Source organism: Ranitomeya variabilis, chromosome 1, assembly GCF_051348905.1.
Source record: "Ranitomeya variabilis isolate aRanVar5 chromosome 1, aRanVar5.hap1, whole genome shotgun sequence".
In the NCBI taxonomy this organism is placed as follows: domain Eukaryota; kingdom Metazoa; phylum Chordata; class Amphibia; order Anura; family Dendrobatidae; genus Ranitomeya; species Ranitomeya variabilis.
In genome coordinates, this window is record NC_135232.1 from 40,236,053 (window position 1) to 40,259,544 (window position 23,492).

Genomic DNA, 23,492 nt, shown 5'->3' on the forward strand with positions numbered 1-23,492 from the left:
TTTTTCACTATGATTTTAAGCATCATTCCAACTCCAGACCTCCGTGGGATATTAGTTGTGATTTACGTTGATCATTTTTAGGTTTTATTGTTCTCCACACATTCCACTATACAACTGGAATATTCCATTCAATAATATCTAGGATGTGGGATTTTAGTGTTCCCTTTATTTTTTTGAGCAGTGTATATATTTATATATAAGGATATGCAGACTTGGTGGTAGAGCAGGTTCATAGCCTCCTTAGAAATAAGTTGCAAGTAGGGATGAAAGGACTCGTGGAAGTTCGGGTTTTGATACCAGACCTGAACTTTAGTCCAAAGTTCGGTTCAGGTACCAGAACTTTTCCCGAACCCCATTAGAAAAAATGAAGACCTGAACTTTGGACCTTGAAAAATCTCTCTCTCTCTTCTTCCGGAACTCCGAACATTGCAAAGGACTTCCGAGAGAAGTTTGTGTTTGGAGTTTAGCATCGGATACCAACTGCTCGGTAGGAACCCCATACTTTTACGTTCAGGTTCACTCATCTCTAGTTGCAGGGTGTGAAGGTTCCCTATGACCGCAGACATACAGTATGTATTTAGGAGGTTTTAAAGAGAAAATCCGGTTCCTTGTACTTCTGTATCGGGAGGTGTAGACATAGGCTGAAGACATATCTACTGATACCTGCATGATGTCCACAGTCGCCAACTAACCTGGATTTCTTAAGACAACTGGGCTGAAAGGAGGCAGAGGTTGTGTAAACCTGAAATTATGGATGGGGGACTTATTTGAATAGATCCTAACCACAAGGCCACACTCACCTTCCGAGCAGAACCAGAATAAGCCTTTAACCTTGGGCTAAATGGCCCCCTCGATGTCTTCCATTGTATTATATTATATATATATTATATTACTGGACGGCCCACTTTAACTGGAAGAAAATGATCAAAAGTGGACAATTCCTTGAAGGATCATTTCAATAGGATCCACTTTACCTAGGGAAGTGGAAATGCGTCAGTATTATGGACACTTGGAAGAGTCCTAAATGATAAAGTAGTATAATGTAATTGTACACAGGTATGGAGTCCATCCTGTCACAGCATTTAGGTGACATGTCCGGAAACAGTTACCATGGTTACCCCACATTCCATAGTGACCACACATTTCATAGTGACCCCACATTCTATAGTGACCCTAAATTCCATAGTGACCCCACATTCCATAGTGACTCCACATTCCATAGTGACTCCACATTCTATAGTGACCCCACATTCCATAGTGACTCCACATTCTATAGTGACCCTAAATTCCATAGTGACCCCACATTCCATAGTGACTCCACATTCCATAGTGACCCCACGTTCCATAGTGACTCCACATTCCATAGTGACACCACATTCCATAGTGACTCCACATTCCATAGTGACCCCACATTCTACAGTGACCCCACATTCCATAGTGACTCCACATTCCATAGTGACTCCACATTCTATAGTGACCCCACATTCTACAGTGACCCCACATTCCATAGTGACTCCACATTCCATAGTGACTCCACATTCTATAGTGACTCCACATTCCATAGTGACTCCACATTCTATAGTGACTCCACATTCCATAGTGACACCACATTCTACAGTGACCCCACATTCCATAGTGACTCCTCATTCCATAGTGACTCCACATTCCATAGTAATTCCACATTCTACAGTGACTCTAAACTCCATAGTGACCCCACATTCCATAGTGACTCCACATTCCATAGTGACACCACATTCTACAGTGACCCCACATTCCATAGTGACTCCTCATTCCATAGTGACTCCACATTCCATAGTAATTCCACATTCTACAGTGACCCTAAACTCCATAGTGACCCCACATTCCATAGTGACTCCACATTCCATAGTGACACCACATTCTACAGTGACCCCACATTCCATAGTGACTCCTCATTCCATAGTGACTCCACATTCCATAGTAATTCCACATTCTACAGTGACCCTAAACTCCATAGTGACCCCACATTCCATAGTGACTCCACATTCCATAGTGACCCCACATTCTACAGTGACCCCACATTCCATAGTGACCCCACATTCCATAGTGACTCCACATTCTATAGTGACTCCACATTCCATAGTAATTCCACATTCTACAGTGACCCTAAACTCCATAGTGACCCCACATTCCATAGTGACTCCACATTCCATAGTGACCCCACATTCTACAGTGACCCCACATTCCATAGTGACCCCACATTCTACAGTGACCCCACATTCCATAGTGACTCCACATTCCATAGTGACTCCACATTCTATAGTGACTCCACATTCCATAGTGACTCCACATTCTATAGTGACCCCACATTCCATAGTGACTCCACATTCCATAGTGACTCCACATTCTATAGTGACTCCACATTCCATAGTGACCCCACATTCTACAGTGACCCCACATTTCATAGTGACTCCACATTCCATAGTGACTCCACATTCTATAGTGACTCCACATTCCATAGTGACTCCACATTCTATAGTGACTCCACATTCCATAGTGACCCCACATTCTACAGTGACCCCACATTCCATAGTGACTCCACATTCCATAGTGACTCCACATTCTATAGTGACCCTAAATTCCATAGTGACCCCACATTCAATAGTGACCCCACATTAAATATTGACTCTACTTGGAAGAAATGAAAGCAGAGGCCTTATTGGTTGCTAAGGGCAACTCGCCCCATTCTTTCGCAAATGTTTATACCTAAGGCCCCTCGGAGCAGTCTTTCATCTTTCCTATTGTTTTTTTTATCTTTTTTTCCCACATGAGACCACATACATTTTTGAGAAGTGAATTACTGTCTTTTTTTATTTTTTGGCCAACAGGATAATGTCCAGACGATTAGTCACAGAGAATTTATTTACTTAAGAAAATAAAAGCCCGTCTTCTATTCTTTCATGATATCACGACATGGAGGTAGAGGAAGTTGTGGCTTATTGTTTCTCTGCACCAGAACACACGTGTGCGCATCGGGGCTGCGTGCTCATCAGCACAACAGCCAAGCGGACCATTTTTTTTTAGAATTTTTTTTTCATACAAGCATAAAAGCATTAGTGTCTGATAGTCGGAGCAGATGGTTTTTTTTTCATTATTACTAAACTATACACTTACATGACCGTTTTTACTGAAGACGTAGCATTTTAAATATTAGCGAGAGCTTAAGAGTAAATGCTGTTATGTATGTATATATATATATATATATATATATATATATATATATATATATATATATTTCCACATAAATCAATAGTACATGTCCAAAGTCTAAATGAGAAGCTTAAGACATCTTTTCAGAGAATTCTGTTTCTTTCTCCTCCTGGACTGATCTCTCAATCTTAATTTATGAGTAAGATGCAGACTTTTCCATTACTGAGATAGAAGATGACAGTTGGTGCTTATAAAGTTCTATGGATGGGGCAGGATCTACAAGCAGACCCAGATATTCTACTGAAACCACAGTTAAACTTTCAAAATTCTTAAAACTAAGAGCCAGTCTAATTAATGTATTTGTGCTTTTTTGTCTACTTTTTGGTGTTTTTGCCTCTTTTCCATTTGCACCTTATTCTTCCATTAATTTGCACCTTTTTTAAAAGTTTACAATATTTGTGTTCCCCTGGGTTTTTTTTATGTTCATCATTGTGAATGGGGGTTTGAGGGTTTACAGATGTTTTCAGCTGATTTATCAACTGTGACGCTTTAAAAATTTCCTACATTTTTATACAAATCGGAGTGATTTTATACACGTCTGAAATTTTTTGGTCAAATTTTGTGACATTTTAGTAGAACATAAGGCTATGTGCACACGTAGGAAAAGAGGTGCAGAATTTTCTGCACAAAATCCGCATCTCCTGGCAGAATCTGCAGCCGTGGATTTGCTGCGGTTTTTATGCGGATTTTGTGTGGATTTTCTGCGGTTTTTGCCACTGCGGATTTTGATCATGGATGGGTGCAGAAACGCTGCAGATCCGCACAAAAGAAGTGACATTCACTTCTTTGAAATCCGCAGCAATTCCACACTGATTTTTCCGCACATCTATTTTTTTATCCCATTGAATAACATTGTACTGCACATCACAGTGCGGATCTGCAGCGTTTCTGTGCGGAAAAATCCGCTGCGGATCCGCAACAAATCCGCATCGTGTGCACATATCCTAACACTTTTTCTTTGAATTAAAATGTAGCAGAAAAATGTATTAAAGACCCCCCCAAAAAGAACATGTTTGATTACGTGCGATGTTTTGAAGAATTTGTCGCAAAAGAAAAAATCAGTGAATAACAGAAGACAAAAAAAGAAAAGTTACTTAAAAAAAAAACATAAAAATCTTGCAATTGTTTAATCGAGCCCTTTATGGGCTGGATCTGAGTTTTAAAAATTTTTCTTCCATGTGTATGTTTTTACCATATAAAAAAATAAAAAACTCTAAGCTTCTCCTAGCCATTATTCAGTAAAAACAGACCGCACTTGACTTGGATAAAAAATGGACATGTGAACAGGCTCATAGACTATAATGGGTGCGCATGTGAAATATAGACATCTAACGAGACCCTATGGATCATTTAGACGAAAGTATTAGACCACGTTCACACCTTAAGTATTGGGTCCGTAGTAGTTTACATCAGTATTTATAAGGCCGGTTTCACAAGTCAGTGGCTCCGGTACGTGTGGTGTCAGTTTACTCACGTACTGGAGACACTGACACACGTAGACATATTAAAATAAATGTGTCTCTGCAGATGTCATTGATTTTTTGCGGACCGTGTGTCCGTGTGCCAAACACGGAGACATGTCAGTGTTCGTGGGAGCGCATGGATCACACGGACCCATTAAAGTCAATGGGTCCGTGTAAAACACGTACCGCACACGGATGCCGTCCATGTGCCGTCCGTGTGCCGTGCAGGAGACAGCGCTACAGTAAGCGCTGTCCCCCCAGTGTGGTGCTGGAGCCACCATTCATTTCTTCTCTCCAGCAGCGTTTGCTGGAGAGAAGAAATGAAAAATCATTGTTTTGGTTTTTTTGCGGATTAAATAAAGATCTTTGTCACCACCCCCTCCCACCCCCTGTGCGCCCGCCCGCTGGAAATAAAATACTCACCCATCTCCCTCGATGAGTCCTCTCAGCGCCGCAGCTTCTCCTGTATGAGCGGTCACGTGGTGCCGCCCATTACAGTGATGAATATGCGGCTCCACTTCCCATAGGGGTGGAGCCGCATATTCATCACTGTAATGAGCGGCACCACGTGACCGCTCATACAGGAGAAGCTGCGGCATGGAAAGGACGCATCGAGGGAGCTGGGTTAGTATTTTATTTCCAGCGGGCGGGCGCACAGGGGGTGGGAGGTGGGTGGTGACAATGATCTTTATTTCAACCGCAAAAAAACCCAATGATTTTTCATTTCTTCTCTCCAGCGAACGCTGCTGGAGAGAAGAAATGAATGGCGGCTTCAGTACCCAAATCAGGGGACAGCGCTTACTGTAGCGCTGTCTCCTGCACGGTCCGTGTGGTACCCAGTCGGCCCACGGGCGGCACACGTCTGATAACGGGCTCTAATAAGGTGTTATCTGGGCATGCTTGGTATGCTCGAAAAATACGTTCGAGTCCTCGCAGCTGCATGTCTCACAGCTGTTCGACAACTGCAATACATGTAGGGATTACCAAACAAACAGGGGGTCCCAGCATGTGTTGAGGCTGTTGTATTTTTTGAGCACGCCAAACACACTCGGTTAGCACTAGAGCATGCTCAGATAATACCTTATCCCAACTCATCCGCTTATCACTATTTAACTACTTTTGGGCTATTACTGAATTGTAAATTGTTGATGTTTAAAATGAATATGGATGCTTATTTTTTAAATCAGAGAATGCCATACAGATGACTCAATGAGAAAAGAAACGTCCTTAAAATCTAATTAGGCAAAAGTTTGGTTATAAATATTTTGCTAGGAAACGATTAAAAAAAAATTGCAAAAAAAATGCGAAAGTTTTATGCAAAATAGAATTGGTGGCTAGAAAACACACATTTAGATATTTTGGGAGGAAATGAATAAAAAAAAAAAAACTGCAAAAAAAAAAAAATACAAAAAAATTATTTTTTACCAAAATAGAATTGGTGTCTAGAAAACACCACGTGTGAACAAACCTTTACCCCCGATGGCCCATGTGCAGATAAAAACCTTAGGAAGTTTTCTGAAATACCAAGTAAATTAGGTGTACATTATCTGTTTCTGCATTTAGGTTTGAAAATAGAAAAATATTCCTGCATTTTCTGTTAAATTATACAATGTCGTAAAAAAAAAAAGAGAGAAAATATTTGACATTTGTCTCGTCCCCATAGGGTATGCGCACAAAAATCTGACGTCCTTCACAATCACACGTGACGCATTATTGCACCTAATTTATTCCAGTTTTTTAATTTTTTCAAATGTGACTCACAAAAACATCACAAATGGCTTTCGATGACCAAGACGCCATATTTAAATTCCGAAGACACTTTTTTTTCCTACGTATCGTCTATTTAAATCTCCTTTTCCGAAAATATCTTCCATATGCCATCATAGCAGTCGAATCCACCGGCGCGGAGATTCATTAGCCTACACTTACGGGAAAGCAACATTGCGACTGTTGTGATACGCGTTCCTATAAAGAATTAATCGTTTCTATGTGTTCATCTCCGCAATTGGAAAAATATTTTGTTTTTAACCTTTTCATGTCAGGCCTGACCTGGGGCCCATCTGCGACTCGCTGCCAACCCCCCCATAGGCGCTGAACTGGTTAATGTTGCAGATGTCTTTTTATTGGTGGAATTTTCCCCTTCATTTTGCTGTGACAAGCGAATGTCAGCGCAGGCAGCCTGCCAATTCTGTGATCTGCTGCCTGCTTCAAAATGGAGGCAGGAGGGTATCCATTTTCATCACCGAGAGATGACAGCGCCTCGGTCTTTCTGGCCATCTGGAATGGAGCGTTCTAAAAAAAGAGAAAAAAAAAGAAAAAAAATAAGAAAAAAAAAGAGTGGGAGAGAAAACAGAACTTAAAAAAAAAAAAATAAATAAAAAATTACAAATGTGTGTTTTTTGTATATTTTTTTCTATTCTCCAAACTCAACAAACTCTTAGCTGCCTGAACGTCGATCCTTTGTTTTACGATGGGATGTTTATGTGCGCCATAAACAAGATATAAATGTGCTATTTTTATTTACAGAATTCTTTGTAGAACGAAAATGTGTTTCTCTGGCAAACTTTACAGTTAAAGCACGCATGTAAAAAAAAAATATATATATATATCTATTTCTCCAAATACACGCCCTGCATGTTGGTGGTCTCCATCAGATCCAGGTTTTAAAGCTTCTTTTCATGTGTCTTTGAAGGGAATGTATACCGGGTGAGAGATATGGTGATTATTATATTTTCTTTGATTGTTTTAATGGTTCCGAGAAGTGAAATATTTAATGGGAAAATACAATGAATGCATTCTTTTATTGGATGCATGGGAATAGACTGGAAAAGAAAATAGAAATAAAGTATAAACCCGTATTAAGCTGTTCTTGAATGGCGCTAATCCCAAATGATTAAGCAGATATGAAAGATTTGAATTATTCTGGTAGCCTAAAAAAAAAATCTAGAATCTAGACTGTTGGTGGGTTTTTAGGTAATTGTTAATGCATTATGCAAGTAACCAAATAACATGCTTTAATGTTAAAAAATAAAATGTAGCTGAGTTGAGAATTCAAGAGCAATGCCATTCACTGCTCATTACAATTACATAATATAGAAATGTTAGCACTCCTTTTGTTTCATTGTAATACAAGAATATAACTACTATAATACTGCCCCCTATGTACAAGAATATAACTGCTATACTACTGCCCCTATGTACAAGAATATAACTACTTTAATACTGCTCCTATGTACAAGAATATAACTACTATAATACTGCCCCTATGTAGAAGAATATAACTACTATAATACTGCCCCTATGTACAAGAATATAACTACTATAATACTGCCCCTATGTACAAGAATATAACTACTATAATACTGCTCATATGTACAAGAATATAACTACTATAATACTGCCCCTATGTACAAGAATATAACTACTATAATACTGCCCCTATGTACAAGAATATAACTACTATAATACTGCTCCCTATATACAAGAATATAACTACTATAATACTGCCCCTATGTACAAGAATATAACTACTATAATACTGCTCCCTATATACAAGAATATAACTACTATAATACTGCCCCTATGTACAAGAATATAACTACTATAATACTGCTCCTATGTACAAAAATATAACTACTATAATACTGCCCCTATGTAGAAGAATATAACTACTATAATACTGCCCCTATGTACAAGAGTATAACTACTATAATACTGCCCCTATGTACAAGAATATAACTACAATAATACTGCCCCTATGTACAAGAGTATAACTACTATAATACTGCTCCTATGTACAAGAATATAACTACTATAATACTGCCTCCTATGTACAAGAATATAACTACTATAATACTGCTCCCTATGTACAAGAATATAACTACTATAATACTGCCCCTATGTACAAGAATATAACTACTATAATACTGCTCCTATGTACAAGAATATAACTACTATAATACTGCCCCTATGTACAAGAATATAACTACTATAATACTGCTCCCTATATACAAGAATATAACTACTATAATACTGCTCCTATGTACAAGAATATAACTACTATAATACTGCCCCTATGTACAAGAATATAACTACTATAATACTGCCCCTGTATACAAGAATATAACTACTATAATACTGCCCCTATGTACAAGAATATAACTACTATAATACTGCTCCTATGTACAAGAATATAACTACTATAATACTGCTCCTATGTACAAGAATATAACTACTATAATACTGTCCCCTATATACAGTAATATAACTGCTATAATACTGCTCCTATGTACAAGAATATAACTACTATAATACTGATGCTATATGAAAAATCTTAAAGTTTCCGAACACTTATGTTGTTTCTGCCTTTATTTGTAGGTTTACGCACCATCAGCGAGCACTGCCGACTACAATAGGGATTCACCAGGTTATCCATCCTCAAAGCCAGCTTCCAGCACTTTTCCTAGCTCATTCTTCATGCAAGGTAAACATAGCATTGTACATGAATATATCTCTCATAATGTAGCGTGCAAGAAAGCCGACAGACTTTAAGCATGACGTGCGATATAGTGCATGATATTTTGCTTTTTTGTGCTGTCCCTAATATCTTGTCTGTAGCTTTCAGTGTATGTAGTGAACTCAGGAACTAAGTGCACTGCACCCAGGGAGGGTGCTGGCTGTGTAATACTGCTGGCACCTATCACGAACTGCACGTATCGAAACTAGCTCAGATCACAGCTGTTTCGGCATTGTCTGACAGTAATATTTAAGAGGCGAATTCCTAGTGGGGTAAACGTTTTGGACTTCAATTTTCCCGCTTCTTGCACGACACTAACATGCGGTTCTGACAGGCTGCCATTGCAAGCGGGGACTTACTGAAGGCCCCCTTCAGTGCCATCTTGATAGTAGTCCATTACTTTTTTTAAGTATGGTACAAACCATCAAATAATTGCAGGTACAAGGTTTAAAAAACAAAGAAAAGTAAAAAAAAAAGTAAAATATATATACACTGCTCAAAAAAATAAAGGGAACACTTAAACAACAGAATATAACTCCAAGTAAATCAAACTTCTGTGAAATCAAACTGTCCACTTAGGAACCAACACTGATTGTCAATCAATTTCACATGCTGTTGTGCAAATGGAATAGAAAACAGATGGAAATTCTTGGCAATTATCAAGACACAGTCAATAAAGGAGTGGTTCTGCAGGTGGGGACCACAGACCACATCTGAGTACCAATGCTTTCTGGCTGATGTTTTGGTCACTTTTGAATGTTGGTTGTGCTTTCACACTCGTGGTAGCATGAGATGGACTCTACAACCCACACAAGTGGCTCAGGTAGTGCAGCTCATCCAGGATGGCACATCAATTCGTACTGTGGAAAGAAGGTTTGCTTTGCTGTGTCTGTCAGCGTAGTGTCCAGAGGCTGGAGGCGCTATCAGGAGACAGGCCAATACACCAGGAGATGTGGAGGGGGCCGTAGGAGGGCAACAACCCAGCAGCAGGACCGCTACCTCATCCTTTGTGCAAGGAGGTACAGGAGGAGCACTGCCAGAGCCCTGCAAAATGACTTCCAGCAGGCCACAAATGTGCATGTGTCTGCACAAACAGTTAGAAACCGACTCCATGAGGATGGTCTGAGTGCCCGACGTCCACAGATGGGGGTTGTGCTCACAGCCCAACACCGTGCAGGACACTTGGCATTTGCCACAGAACACCAGGATTGGCAAATTCACCATTGGTGCCCTGTGCTCTTCACAGATGAAAGCAGGTTCACACTGAGCACATGTGACAGACGTGGCAAAGTCTGGAGACGCCGTGGAGAGTGATCTGCTGCCTGCAACATCATTCAGCATGACCGGTTTGGCAGTGGGTCAGTATTGGTGTGGGGTGGCATTTCTTTGGAGGGCCGCACAGCCCTCCATGTGCTCGCCAGAGGTAGCCTGACTGCCATTAGGTACCGAGTTGAGATCCTCAGACCCCTTGTGAGACCATATACTGGTGCGGTTGGCCCTGGGTTCCTCCTAATGCAGGACAATGCCAAACCTCATGTGGCTGGAGTGTGTCAGCAGTTCCTGCAAGATGAAGGCATTGAAGCTATGGACTGGCCCGCCCGTTCCTCAGACTTGAATCCGATTGATCACATCCGGGACATCATGTTTCGCACCATCCACCAACGTCACGTTGCACCACAGACTGTCCTGGAGTTGGCGGATGCTTTAGTCCAGGTCTGGAAGGAGATCCCTCAGGAGACCATCTGGCACCTCATCAGGAGCATGCCCGGGCATTGTAGGGTGATCATACAGGCACCTGAAGGTCACACACACTACTGAGCATCATTTCATTGTCTTGAGGCGTTTCCACTGAAGTTGGATCAGCCTGTAACTTAATTTTCCACTTTGATTTTGAGCATCATTCCAACTCCAGACCTCCGTGGGATATTAGTTGGGATTTACGTCGATAATTTTTAGGTTTGAGGGCTTGTTCACACGATCCTTTTTTCGCTGCGGATTTTTCAGGTCCTGATTTGTGAAAACCGCAGTGCAAAACCTGCGGTGGTTTTCACTGCGGTTTTCAGTCCTTTTTCTACTGCGGATTCCACTGCGGGTTTCCAGCTGCATTTTCCTATTGGTGCAGGTGGAAACCCGCTGCGGAATCCGCAGAAAGAATTGACATGGTACTTCTTTTTTTCCGCTGAAAATCAGCGCGGATTTTCCAGCGGAAAAAAGGAACGTGGGAACAGCGGTTTTCTTTGTCCATAGGGTAACATTGTACTGTACCCTGCATGGAAAAAGGATGCGGATCCGCAGCTGCAAATCCGCTGCGGATCCGCAGCAAAAACCGCATCGTGTGAACATAGCCTTATTGTTCTCAACACATTCCACTATATAATGAATAAAGATTTACAACTGGAATATTTCATTCAGTGATATCTAGGATGTGGGATTGTAGTGGTCCCTTTATTTTTTTGAGCAGTGTATATATATATATATATATATATATATATATATATATATATATACATATCATATATATATATATATATATATATATATATATATATATATATATATACACTCACTGGCCACTTTATTAGGTACACCTGTCCAACTTCTTGTTAACACTTAATTTCTAATCAGCCAATCACATGGCGGCAACTCAGTGCATTTAGGCATGTAGACATGGTCAAGACAATCTCCTGCAGTTCAAACCGAGCATCAGTATGGGGAAGAAAGGTGATTTGAGTGCCTTTGAACGTGGCATGGTTGTTGGTGCCAGAAGGGCTGGTCTGAGTATTTCAGAAACTGCTGATCTACTGGGATTTTCACGCACAACCATCTCTAGGGTTTACAGAGAATGGTCCGAAAAAGAAAAAAAATCCAGTGAGCGGCAGTTCTGTGGGCGGAAATGCCTTGTTGATGCCAGAGGTCAGAGGAGAATGGGCAGACTGGTTCGAGCTGATAGAAAGGCAACAGTGACTCAAATCGCCACCCGTTACAACCAAGGTAGGCCTAAGAGCATCTCTGAACGCACAGTGCGTCGAACTTTGAGGCAGATGGGCTACAGCAGCAGAAGACCACACCGGGTACCACTCCTTTCAGCTAAGAACAGGAAACTGAGGCTACAATTTGTACAAGCTCATCGAAATTGGACAGTAGAAGATTGGAAAAACGTTGCTTGGTCTGATGAGTCTCGATTTCTGCTGCGACATTCGGATGGTAGGGTCAGAATTTGGCGTAAACAACATGAAAGCATGGATCCATCCTGCCTTGTATGGAGCATCTTTGGGATGTGCAGCCGACAAATCTGCGGCAACTGTGTGATGCCATCATGTCAATATGGACCAAAATCTCTGAGGAATGCTTCCAGCACCTTGTTGAATCTATGCCACGAAGAATTGAGGCAGTTCTGAAGGCAAAAGGGGTCCAACCCGTTACTAGCATGGTGTACCTAATAAAGTGGCCGGTGAGTGTATATAAACATCACATCGTTTATTTCATCCAGAACCAAAGAAATAAAATATATAACAACGTAAGATTATTAAGTGTCACCGCATCTGTAAAGTCTATCAAAATATTTTTTTTTAACCTATACGGAAAATGCCATAATGAATAAAAAAAATTGAGTTGCCATAATTGTTGTTTTTTTTTTTTTACCACACCTTTCCTGAAAAATGCGATAAAAAGCAATCAAAACATTGTATGGTCTCCAAAATGGTACCATTAATAATTACAGCTCCTCTCCTAAAAAAAAAAAAAATACTCATTCTTTACACAGCTCCAGCAACAGGAAAATAAAAAAAGTTAGGTGTCTAGAAAAATGCCAGCCCAAGTCAAATTTTTATTTTTTCCAAAGTCTAGAATTTTTTTAAGTCACTATAATAATAATGTAAAAAAACTATTCAAGTTTAGCATCGCTGTGATCGTACTTACCTAAAGCACTGCCAGGTAATTTTTATGACAGTATGGATGCCGTAAAGAACAAAACCTAAAAAAAAAAGAAATTGCAGTTTTCCCACCATTTCATCCTACTTGGAATTTTTTTTCCCATTTTTCAGTACATTATATGGCATAATTCAAAACTACAACTCGTCTCTTAATAAAACCAGTTATGGTTCTCGGAAGAAGAGGATGGAAAAAAATGAAATTGCAAAAATGAAAATTGTCTCCCCCCTTAAGGGGTTGATGCAGGAGTCCGACATGCAAAAATGGTTGCCCTAAGGGAGCCCAAAACCCTGTCTGCCATACAGGATGGCATCGGTATAGTCATAAGCAATGGTAGTGGGTTGCCCCTTACTGATTTTGTTTTGGGGCCTCTGGTGTCAGGCTGTAATGACGGCCATATTGGTTGTCACCCAGCTTTTTAAAGACCAGATATAATGAAAGGTTAAGCCTGACAATAGAGGACGACTCAGTGATATTCAGTTGTATTTTTGGATGCCCCTCTTGTGTATTCAAGGCAGCCATAGACCTGTAGTGTTGTGTATACAGTGCACCTGTTTTCTTTCTCTTGTTCTTCATTGTTATATTGTTTCCTTCTGATGGCTGTGGTCACATATTGTGCGTTACTCCTTCTTTAGAAGTGTTTTCTTATTGTAAGTTGTCATTTTTTTCTTAGATGGTCACCATAGCAGTGACCCTTGGAGTTCGAATGGGATGAACCAAGCTGGGTACGGAGGGATGTTGGGCAACTCTTCTCATATTCCGCAGTCAAGCAGTTACTGCAACTTGCATCCGCATGACCGTTTGGTAAGAGCATTTTATGGTATCAGACCCTTTTCTTCATAAAGAGATGTTCCAGAAACCATCAAGTGTCTTAAAACAATGTATAAGTCACTACTTACCCAATTTAGTTATGTTGATTTTGAGGCTACCATTCACCATGCTTTATACTACAGCACTGCTTATACAGATTGACAGCTGTAAAATGACAGAAGCCCAACACAAGCTCACATCAATTCATATGATCGGCGAGATATGATTATAACAGAAGGATCAGGTTTCAAATCATCTACAGCAAAGAGATATTCATACAGTAACTTAGAGAAGGAGATAGATGATAGATAAATGATAGATAGGTAGATAGATACAGTGGGGGAGATAAGTATTTGATCCCTTGCTGATTTTGTAAGTTTGCCCACTGACAAAGACATGAACAGTCTATAATTTTATGGGTAGGTTAATTTTAACATTGAGAGATAGAATATCAAAAATAAAATCCAGAAAATCACATTTTATAAATTATATACATTTATTTGCATTTTGCAGTTAGAAATAAGTATATGATCCCCTAACAACCATTAAGTGTTCTGACTCCTACAGACCAGTTAGACGCTCCTAATCAACTCGTTACCTGCATTAAAGACAGTTGTCTTACATAGTCATCTTTATTAAAAGACTTCTGTCCACAGACTCCATTAATCAGTCAGACTCTAACCTCTACAACATGGGCAAGACCAAAAAGCTTTATAAGGATGTCAGGGACAAGATCATATTTTTCAAATCATAGACCTGCACAAAGCTGGAACGGGCTACAAAACCATAAGTAAGACACTGGGTGAGAAGGAGATAACTGTTGGTGCAATAGTAAGTAAATGGAAGAAATACAAAATGACTGTCAATTGACATCGATCTGGGGCACCATGCAAAATCTCACCTCGTGAGGTTTCCTTGATCATGAGGAAGGTGAGAAATGAACCTAAAACTACACTCGCCATGTTTGGAGGAGGAGAAATGCTGTCTATGACCCAAAGAACACAGTCCCCACTGTCAAGCATGGAGGTGGAAACATTATGTTTTGGGAGTGTTTCTGCATTAAGGGCACAGGACTACTTCACCGCATCAATGGGAGAATGGATGGAGCCATGTACTATAAAATCCTGAGTGACAACCTCCTTCCCTCCGCCAGGACATTAAAAATGGGTCGTGGCTGGGTCTTCCAGAAAGACAATGACCCAAAACATACAGCCAAGGCAACAAAGGAGTGGCTCAAAAAGAAGCACATTAAGGTCATGGAGTGGCCTAGCCAGTCTCCAGACCTTAATCCCATAGAAAACTTATGGAGGGAGTTGAAGCTCCGAGTTACCAAGCGACTGCATCAAAATCTTAATGATTTAGAGATGATCTGCAAAGAGGAGTGGACCAAAATCCCTCCTGACATGTGCGCAAACCTCATCATCAGCTACAAAAACTGACTGACTGCTGTGCTTGCCAACTAGGGTTTTGCCACCAATTATTAAGTCTTGTTTGCCAGAGGGATCAAATACTTATTTCTCACTGCAAAATTCAAATAAATTTATATAATTTATACAATGTGATTTCCTGGATTTTATGTTTGATATTCTATCTCTCAATGTTAAAGTTACCTACCCTTAAAATTATAGACTGTCCATGTATTTGTCAGTGGGTAGACGTACAAAATCAGCAAGGGATCAAATACTTATTTCCCCCACTGGAGATCGATGATAGATAATAGATAGATAGAAGGATAGATAGATAGATAAGAAGCAGCACTTTCACTCCAAAAATGTGCAAAATTGATGTTTTCTTACAAGCCTATGTAAACGGTGTAAAATTGTTTACATGGGTTTGGAATAAAACATCAGTTTTGAATAGAAAGCTGCAACGTTCACTTTTATTTAGTGATCCGGTGGTCCGGGGACCATGGTGTTTGTCCCTGCACTTTACTGGATTGGTGCTGCTTCCCATTTATTATCTAGATAGACAGATATAAGAGCTCAGCCATTAGATCATGTGCAGATGCCACCACGTTTTCCAGCACACCTCTGACATCGTCGGCCGTGGTTCGGATGGAGCCTCGGCACCAGCTCCAGTGTTCTGGATAAATCCGCCAGGTGAGCGGTACAGATCCCTGCCTGCAATCTGAAGTGTAACCGAGAGTGAAGGCTTCTATTCCCTGAAAGGCAGTACAGCCAAATTAAATGGTCTTATAAAACTGTTAAATCCACAAGATGTACGGCAGGGGAGTACAAACATAGATTTTAGATTTTACAGTAAAGACTTTTGGATTAGCAAACCACAAACGAAGTGATTTACATGGAATTACATCCATAAACTTGAAGAGAGAAGCAAAGCCTACATTTTCTTTCTTCTTTACCGCAGTCACAAGGATAAACGACTCCCAAATCACCAGGAAGTTTTCACTGTGCGTGTCAAGGCACTCAGCCTACAAATTAATTAAGAACTAGCAAGTTCAGAGCTTCAAGGGGTTGTCCACCATTGAGAACCTCTTTAATTGAGCCGCTCCCCTGTGGCATCCAATAAAATCAAAGTGCGTTCTTGAACCACCAAGATGTCGGGGGTCTACTAAGGCAATCGCTCATCATAGCAATGGCTCCAACTAATAGAGTTGTGTCCCAATGATGAGACATTCCCACGGTGGACAAATCCTTTAGACCAGTGTTTCCCAAACTACAGTCCTCACGGCCCTTCCCCCACGTCATGTTTTCTGGATTTCCTTAGTATTGCACAGGTGTGAGAATTCCTGATGGCTTGATGATACTTCCATCACCTGTGCAATACTAAAGAAAGCCTGAAAACATGATCTGTTGGGGGCTGTGAGGGCTGGAGTGTGGGAAACACTGCTTTAGACAGTGCCAAAATCGTATTATTAGGTTGTGTCAAAGCATACTGCTATACAGTGCCCAAATGATACTGCCAGGTAGTACCAAATCACAGTGATATACAGTGCCCAAATGGCGGTGCCAGGTAGTGCCAAATCACAGTGTTATACAGTGCCCAAATGGTAGTGCCATGTAGTGCCAAATTACAGTGCTATACAGTGCCCAAATGGCAGTGCCAGGTAGTGCCACATCACAGTGCTATACAGTGCCCAAATGGTAGTGTCAGGTAGTGCCAATCACAGTGCTATACAGTGCCCTATTGGTAGTGCCATGTAGTGCCAAATTACAGTGCTATACAGTGCCCAAATGGCAGTGCCAGGTAGTGCCAAATTACAGTGCTATACAGTGCCCAAATGGTAGTGCCAGGAAGTGCCAATCACAGTGCTATACAGTGCCCTAATGGTAGTGCCATGTAGTGCCACATCACAGTGCTATACAGTGCCCAAATGGTAGTGTCAGGTAGTGCCAATCACAGTGCTATACAGTGCCCTAATGGTAGTGCCACGTAGTGCCAAATCACAGTGCTATACAGTGCTCAAATGGTAATGTCAGGTAGCTCAAATCACAGTGCTTTATAGTGCCCAAATGGTAGTGCCAATCACAGTGCTATACAGTGCCCTAATGGTAGTGCCAGGTAGTGCCAAATCACAGTGCTATACAGTGCCTAAATGGTAATGTCAGGTAGCTCAAATCACAGTGCTTTATAGTGCCCAAATAATTACGGCAGGTAGTGTCCAATTACAGTACCATACAGCACCCAAATAATAACAACAGTTAGTGTGTAACCACAGTGCTATACAGTGCCCAAATGATACTGCCAGGTAGTACCAAATCACAGTGATATACAGTGCCCAAATGGCAGTGCCAGGTAGTGCCAAATCACAGTGCTATACAGTGCCCAAATGGCGGTGCCAGTTAGTGCCAAATCACAGTGCTATACAGTGCCCAAATGGCAGTGCCAGGTAGTGCCACATCACAGTGCTATACAGTGCCCAAATGGTAGTGTCAGGTAGTGCCAATCACAGTGCTATACAGTGCCCTAATGGTAGTGCCATGTAGTGCCAAATTACAGTGCTATACAGTGCCCAAATGGTAGTGCCAGGAAGTGCCAATCACAGTGCTATACAGTGCCCTAATGGTAGTGCCCTGTAGTGCCAAATTACAGTGCTATACAGTGCTCAAATGGCAGTGCCAGGTAGTGCCACATCACAGTGCTATACAGTGCCCAAATGGTAGTGTCAGGTAGTGCCAATCACAGTGCTATACAGTGCCCTAATGGTAGTGCCATGTAGTGCCAAATTACAGTGCTATACAGTGCCCAAATGGCAGTGCCAGGTAGTGCCACATCACAGTGCTATACAGTGCCCAAATGGTAGTGTCAGGTAGTGCCAATCACAGTGCTATACAGTGCCCTAATGGTAGTGTCATGTAGTTCCAAATTACAGTGCTGTACAGTGCCCAAATGGTAGTGCCAGGAAATGCCAATCACAGTGCTATACAGTGCCCTTATGGTAGTGCCATGTAGTGCCAAATTACAGTGCTATACAGTGCCCTTATGGTAGTGCCATGTAGTGCCAAATTACAGTGCTATACAGTGCCCAAATGGTAATGTCAGGTAGCTCAAATCACAGTGCTTTATAGTGCCCAAATAATTACAGCAGGTAGTGTCCAATTACAGTACCATACAGCACCCAAATAATAACGTCAGTTAGTGTGTAACCACAGTGCTCTACAGTGCCCAAATAGCAATGTCAGATATTTCTTTATCACTACAAACAAGGTCATAGACACAAGGTCATACCCCTGCTCTCTGTCTTCCTGTTTGTTGGCTGTTTCTCCTTCTTCTGATCCTTATGATGCTAAGACTAAAATAAATCAGGATAGGACCTGGAAATCTGAATCCATTGAACTTCTTCACCCAGTGCGGACACTTGAATCTGGATGGCCACTTGACTCTTGCATCATTTTTTGTGAAAAAGTTGAAAATTATATCTATGAGGAGCCCCCCACCCTCCATTTCTGCTGGAATGCCAAAGTCAAGTCTTGCAAAGTTGGTTGGTAACCTCAAGGAGAGCAGTTACGGTGGTTGGCTATTTAGCGGAGGATTCAAGGACTTGGTTACCGAGGGAGAGTTTTTGAAACCCTCTAGGTCTCCTTTAAATGGCTTTACACATGTCTGAGATGTTTGATGAGTAAGATTATATATTAGCTTAAATAACAGATAGTCCAGGGTTGAGAAGAAAAGACATAATGAAGGAAATTAAATGCCGACAAAGAATCTTCCGCAGATCAGACGGCAGAATGAGACCATAAAAGATGTGTCGTGTGTCTGTAACGTGCTCCGTCATTGTGTGTGCATTGTAGCAAGAATTGCTGAATCTCGTCCTTCTTTGTCATCCTTACAGAGCTATCCATCACACTCCTCAACAGACATCAATTCTAGTCTTCCTCCAATGTCCACGTTTCACCGGAGCAGCACCAATCACTATAACGCCTCCTCCTGCACGCCGCCTGCCAATGGAACAGATAGTATTATGTGTAAGTGTTCTCCTCCTTCTATCAGAACTTCCTAAAACGTCAACATTTCCATTACCCAGACAAGCTGTCAAGTTCTTGACAAAGACTTGTTCATAGTTATTGTTTCTTAAAGGGTTTGTCTGGTTTTAAAAACTTTTTATTTCGTAAAAACATGATACCGTTCTGAATTATTAGAAGGTTCTATCTGTTCCGGATCCACATCTCTTGGCCAGACTGAAGAGCGGAAATAAAGAGTGTCTCTCTTCTTGGAGGACCTTACTTGTCCTTCGTTACACATGGGTAATGTGTAATACTTTGTTCCTCCTGTGGTGGTGCTGCAGGGAAATGAAATACTTGCCGCCAGGTTTCAGCACAGATTACAGATGGTCACAGCACTGGGATCCTTTATTGGCTGGGGACTTTTCTGACCAGCAGAGAATTACTTTTGTAAGTTTTTGAATTCTAGCTATTTAAAAAAAAACAAAAAAAAAACAAAAAAACTTTCTATAGTGACTCTGTATAGTTTGGTTTATGTAGTAGATTAGTAGATTAATATGGGTTCAATTAATTTATTTTTTAGGCTGGATTCATTTTTAAACTTCTGTGAACAGCTGAGTTTTGTCTCATTGGTTTCTGATACAGTTATTTATTTGAATGCTTGGTGAGATAGGGACATAGTACTATCTGTGCCTACATGACATTGAGAGACATGAAAGTAGTATTATCTAGTTATTTATATAACTATAAAGTTACATGGAGAAACAGGAAAGCAGTACTAGCTGTACTTCAATTGTTACATGGAGAAAGAGGAAAGCAATACTGTCTGTACCTCTAAAGTTACATGGAGAAACAGGAAAGCAGTACTATCTGTAACTCTATCATTACATAAACAGACAGTAAAATACTACTATCTGAACCTATATTATCACATAGTACTACCTGACTGTCTCTCTATCTGTACCTATATTATCACATAGAGAGACAGTCAGGTAGTACTATCTGTACCTATATTATTACATAGTGAGACAGTAAAGTAGTACTATCTGTACCTATATTGTTACATATAGAGACTGTAAAGTTGTATTATCTGTACTTATATTATTACATAGAGAAACAGTAAAGTAGTACTAAATGTACCTATATTATTACATGGAGAAAGAACAAGGCAGTAGTCTCCGTAATTATTTCTTTACATGGAGAGACAGGAAGGTAGTACAATCTGTACCTATTTCCTTAAATGGCGAGACAAGATGGTAGTACTGTCTGTGCCCATATAGTTACATAGCAGATAGGAACTTAGCGCATCATTCCTGATGAAACTGCACTTGGGAGCAGAATAGCGCTTAAAGGGAACCTGTCACCTGAATTTGGCGGGACAGGTTTGCGGTCATATGGGCGGGGTTTTCGGGTGTTTGATTCACCCTTTACTTACCCGCTGGCTGCATGCTGGCCGCAATATTGGAGTGAAGTTCATGCTGTGACCTCCGTAGTAGTACAACTGTGGGCAAAGATGAAAAGCATTAGTGCGCATGCGCCGGCGCATTATGTCCCGGAAGTATTTTGCTGTGTTCCGGGACATAGTGCGCCGGCGCATGCACACTAACGCTTTTCGGCTTTGCCCGCAGTTGGGCAAAGCATACTGCGCGTGCGCAAGGCAAGATTGCCTTGCGCAGGCGTGTACTACGGAGGAAACAGCATGAACTTCACTCCAATATTGCGGCCAGTATGCAGCCAGCGGGTAAGGAAAGGGTGAATCAAACACCCGAAAACCCCGCCCATATGACCGCAAACCTGTCCCGCCAAATTCAGGTGACAGGTTCACTTTAAGGTTTGTTTACCTATATTTCTTGACCCTCCTCACGCTCTTGGCAGTATCAGTTTGTGATTCTTTTTTCATTATATTTGGTATTTTGATACACGCATTGTTGTTTTTTTTATCTCTATTTATCATGCATACTGCTTTTTATATTGATTTTTTTTACTTGTTTTACTGTTTCACTATTATCCATTTTGTATCTATATTAGATGAGAATAAAACAATCCCAAAATGAGAGAATTAATTATAAAGTTCTTCCACATACTCACAACCGCAATGGGGGAGTATATCCGGAAGACAAATTTACTGAGTTTTAGGACACTCCCAAGACCAATATATCACAACAGAAAAGAACGGAGTTCATGTCCAAAAATACAAAAAACTTTATTAAATGACAAAAGATACTAATAAATAACAACCACATATATAAAAATACACTACAATGTAAGTCAAGATAGTTGGAGATGGAGGTAGCACAGATAAAAACAGTGCTGCACTCAGGCTGATGCCATGTACATGCAAAAATATATAAACATCACCTGCATAGTGCAGAGTAGAAGTGCAGGTATTAGCCCAGGGGGTATGAGTACCACTATGTAACATAATATAACAAGAGCCCTGTACACTGGCTCAAATCACACCGAAAAGGAAGCATGAATCCCCACCCTGGGTTCTTACCCACACTCTGGCATCAGGACCGGACCGCACCGTCGCCCCAACGCGCGTTTCGCGTCGGCTTCTTCGGGGGGCGGTAAGAAGAAGCCGACGCGAAACGCGCGTTGGGGCGACGGTGCGGTCCGGTCCTGATGCCAGAGTGTGGGTAAGAACCCAGGGTGGGGATTCATGCTTCCTTTTCGGTGTGATTTGAGCCAGTGTACAGGGCTCTTGTTATATTATGTTACATAGTGGTACTCATACCCCCTGGGCTAATACCTGCACTTCTACTCTGCACTATGCAGGTGATGTTTATATATTTTTGCATGTACATGGCATCAGCCTGAGTGCCGCACTGTTTTTATCTGTGCTACCTCCATCTCCAACTATCTTGACTTACATTGTAGTGTATTTTTATATATGTGGTTGTTATTTATTAGTATCTTTTGTCATTTAATAAAGTTTTTTGTATTTTTGGACATGAACTCCGTTCTTTTCTGTTGTGATATATTAGATGAGAATTTGACATTTAGTTGAGGGTTTTTCTGCATTTTTTATGGGTAGGTTATACAGGGTTACCTACTTTAACCACACAGGTGGTTTGTTTGTGTGTGTTCTTATTGTGTGTCATATTTAGTATTTTTTTATTTTTTTTTAGCAAATTAATTTGTTATATACATATTTGATTGTATTTGTAAGTGTTTTCAGTTTTCATTGTATGTGATTTTTTTTAATTTTGCGTAGTAGAAGGAATATAGCACTATCTGTAGCTATCTTGTATCCTTATATGGAGAGGCGGGAAGATAGTACGGTACTATCTGTACCTATTTCATTACATGGAGAGACAAGAAAGCATTAATATCTGTGCCTACATTGTTACATAGAGATGGGAAGCTAGAACTATCTGTACCTATATCATTACATAGAAACACAGAAAGGTAGTACTGTCTGTACCTACATCTTTATATGGAAAGATGGGAAGGTAGTATTATCTGTATCCCACCTATACATCAATACATGGAGAGAAAAGAAATCAGTATTTATATTAACCTATATCAAAAGGAGCAACTTCATAAAATACAGTACATTGAAGGATAGGGAGGTAGTACCACTCGTTCCTAGGGATATAGTATTATCTGTAGCTATTTCATTACATGAGACAAGAAAGAAGAACTATATTATTACACTAGCTGAAAGAGCCCGGGGTTGCCTGGGCATAGTAAATATCTGTGGTTAGTTATAGCACCTCACTTCTCTTATTTTCCCATCACGCCTCTCATTTTCCCCTCACATCTCTCATTTTCTCCCTTACACCTCTCATTTTCCCCCTCACTCCTCTTATTTTCCCCCTCACTCCTCTCATTCCCCCCTCACTCCTCTCATTCCCCCCTAGCACTTGTCATTTCGACCTCACATCTGTCATTTTCCGATCACTCCACTATTTTCCCTCACTCCTCTCATTTTGCACTCACACCTTTTCATTTTCACCTCACACCTCTCATTTTCACCTCACACCTCTCATTTTTCCCTCAGTATATACATGTTTGTCATCTCCCTTATATTTAGTATACACCTGTATGTCATCTCCTGTATATAGTATATACATGTATGTCATCTCTCCTGTATATAGTATATACCTGCATGTCATC

The 23,492-nt window shown here is 40.7% G+C and overlaps 1 protein-coding gene across 10 annotated transcripts in view; it reads left to right on the forward strand.

The window, feature by feature from the left end:
• Window positions 1-23,492, forward strand: part of TCF4 (transcription factor 4) — a 523,378-nt gene that overhangs the window by 419,207 nt on the left and 80,679 nt on the right. For all 10 annotated transcript variants that reach the window (XM_077282414.1, XM_077282423.1, XM_077282432.1 and 7 more), the window contains 3 exons: window positions 9,090-9,195; window positions 13,832-13,962; window positions 19,262-19,394. In XM_077282414.1, coding sequence (XP_077138529.1) covers window positions 9,090-9,195; window positions 13,832-13,962; window positions 19,262-19,394 — 370 coding nt within the window. The remainder of the gene's footprint in view (window positions 1-9,089; window positions 9,196-13,831; window positions 13,963-19,261; window positions 19,395-23,492) is intronic.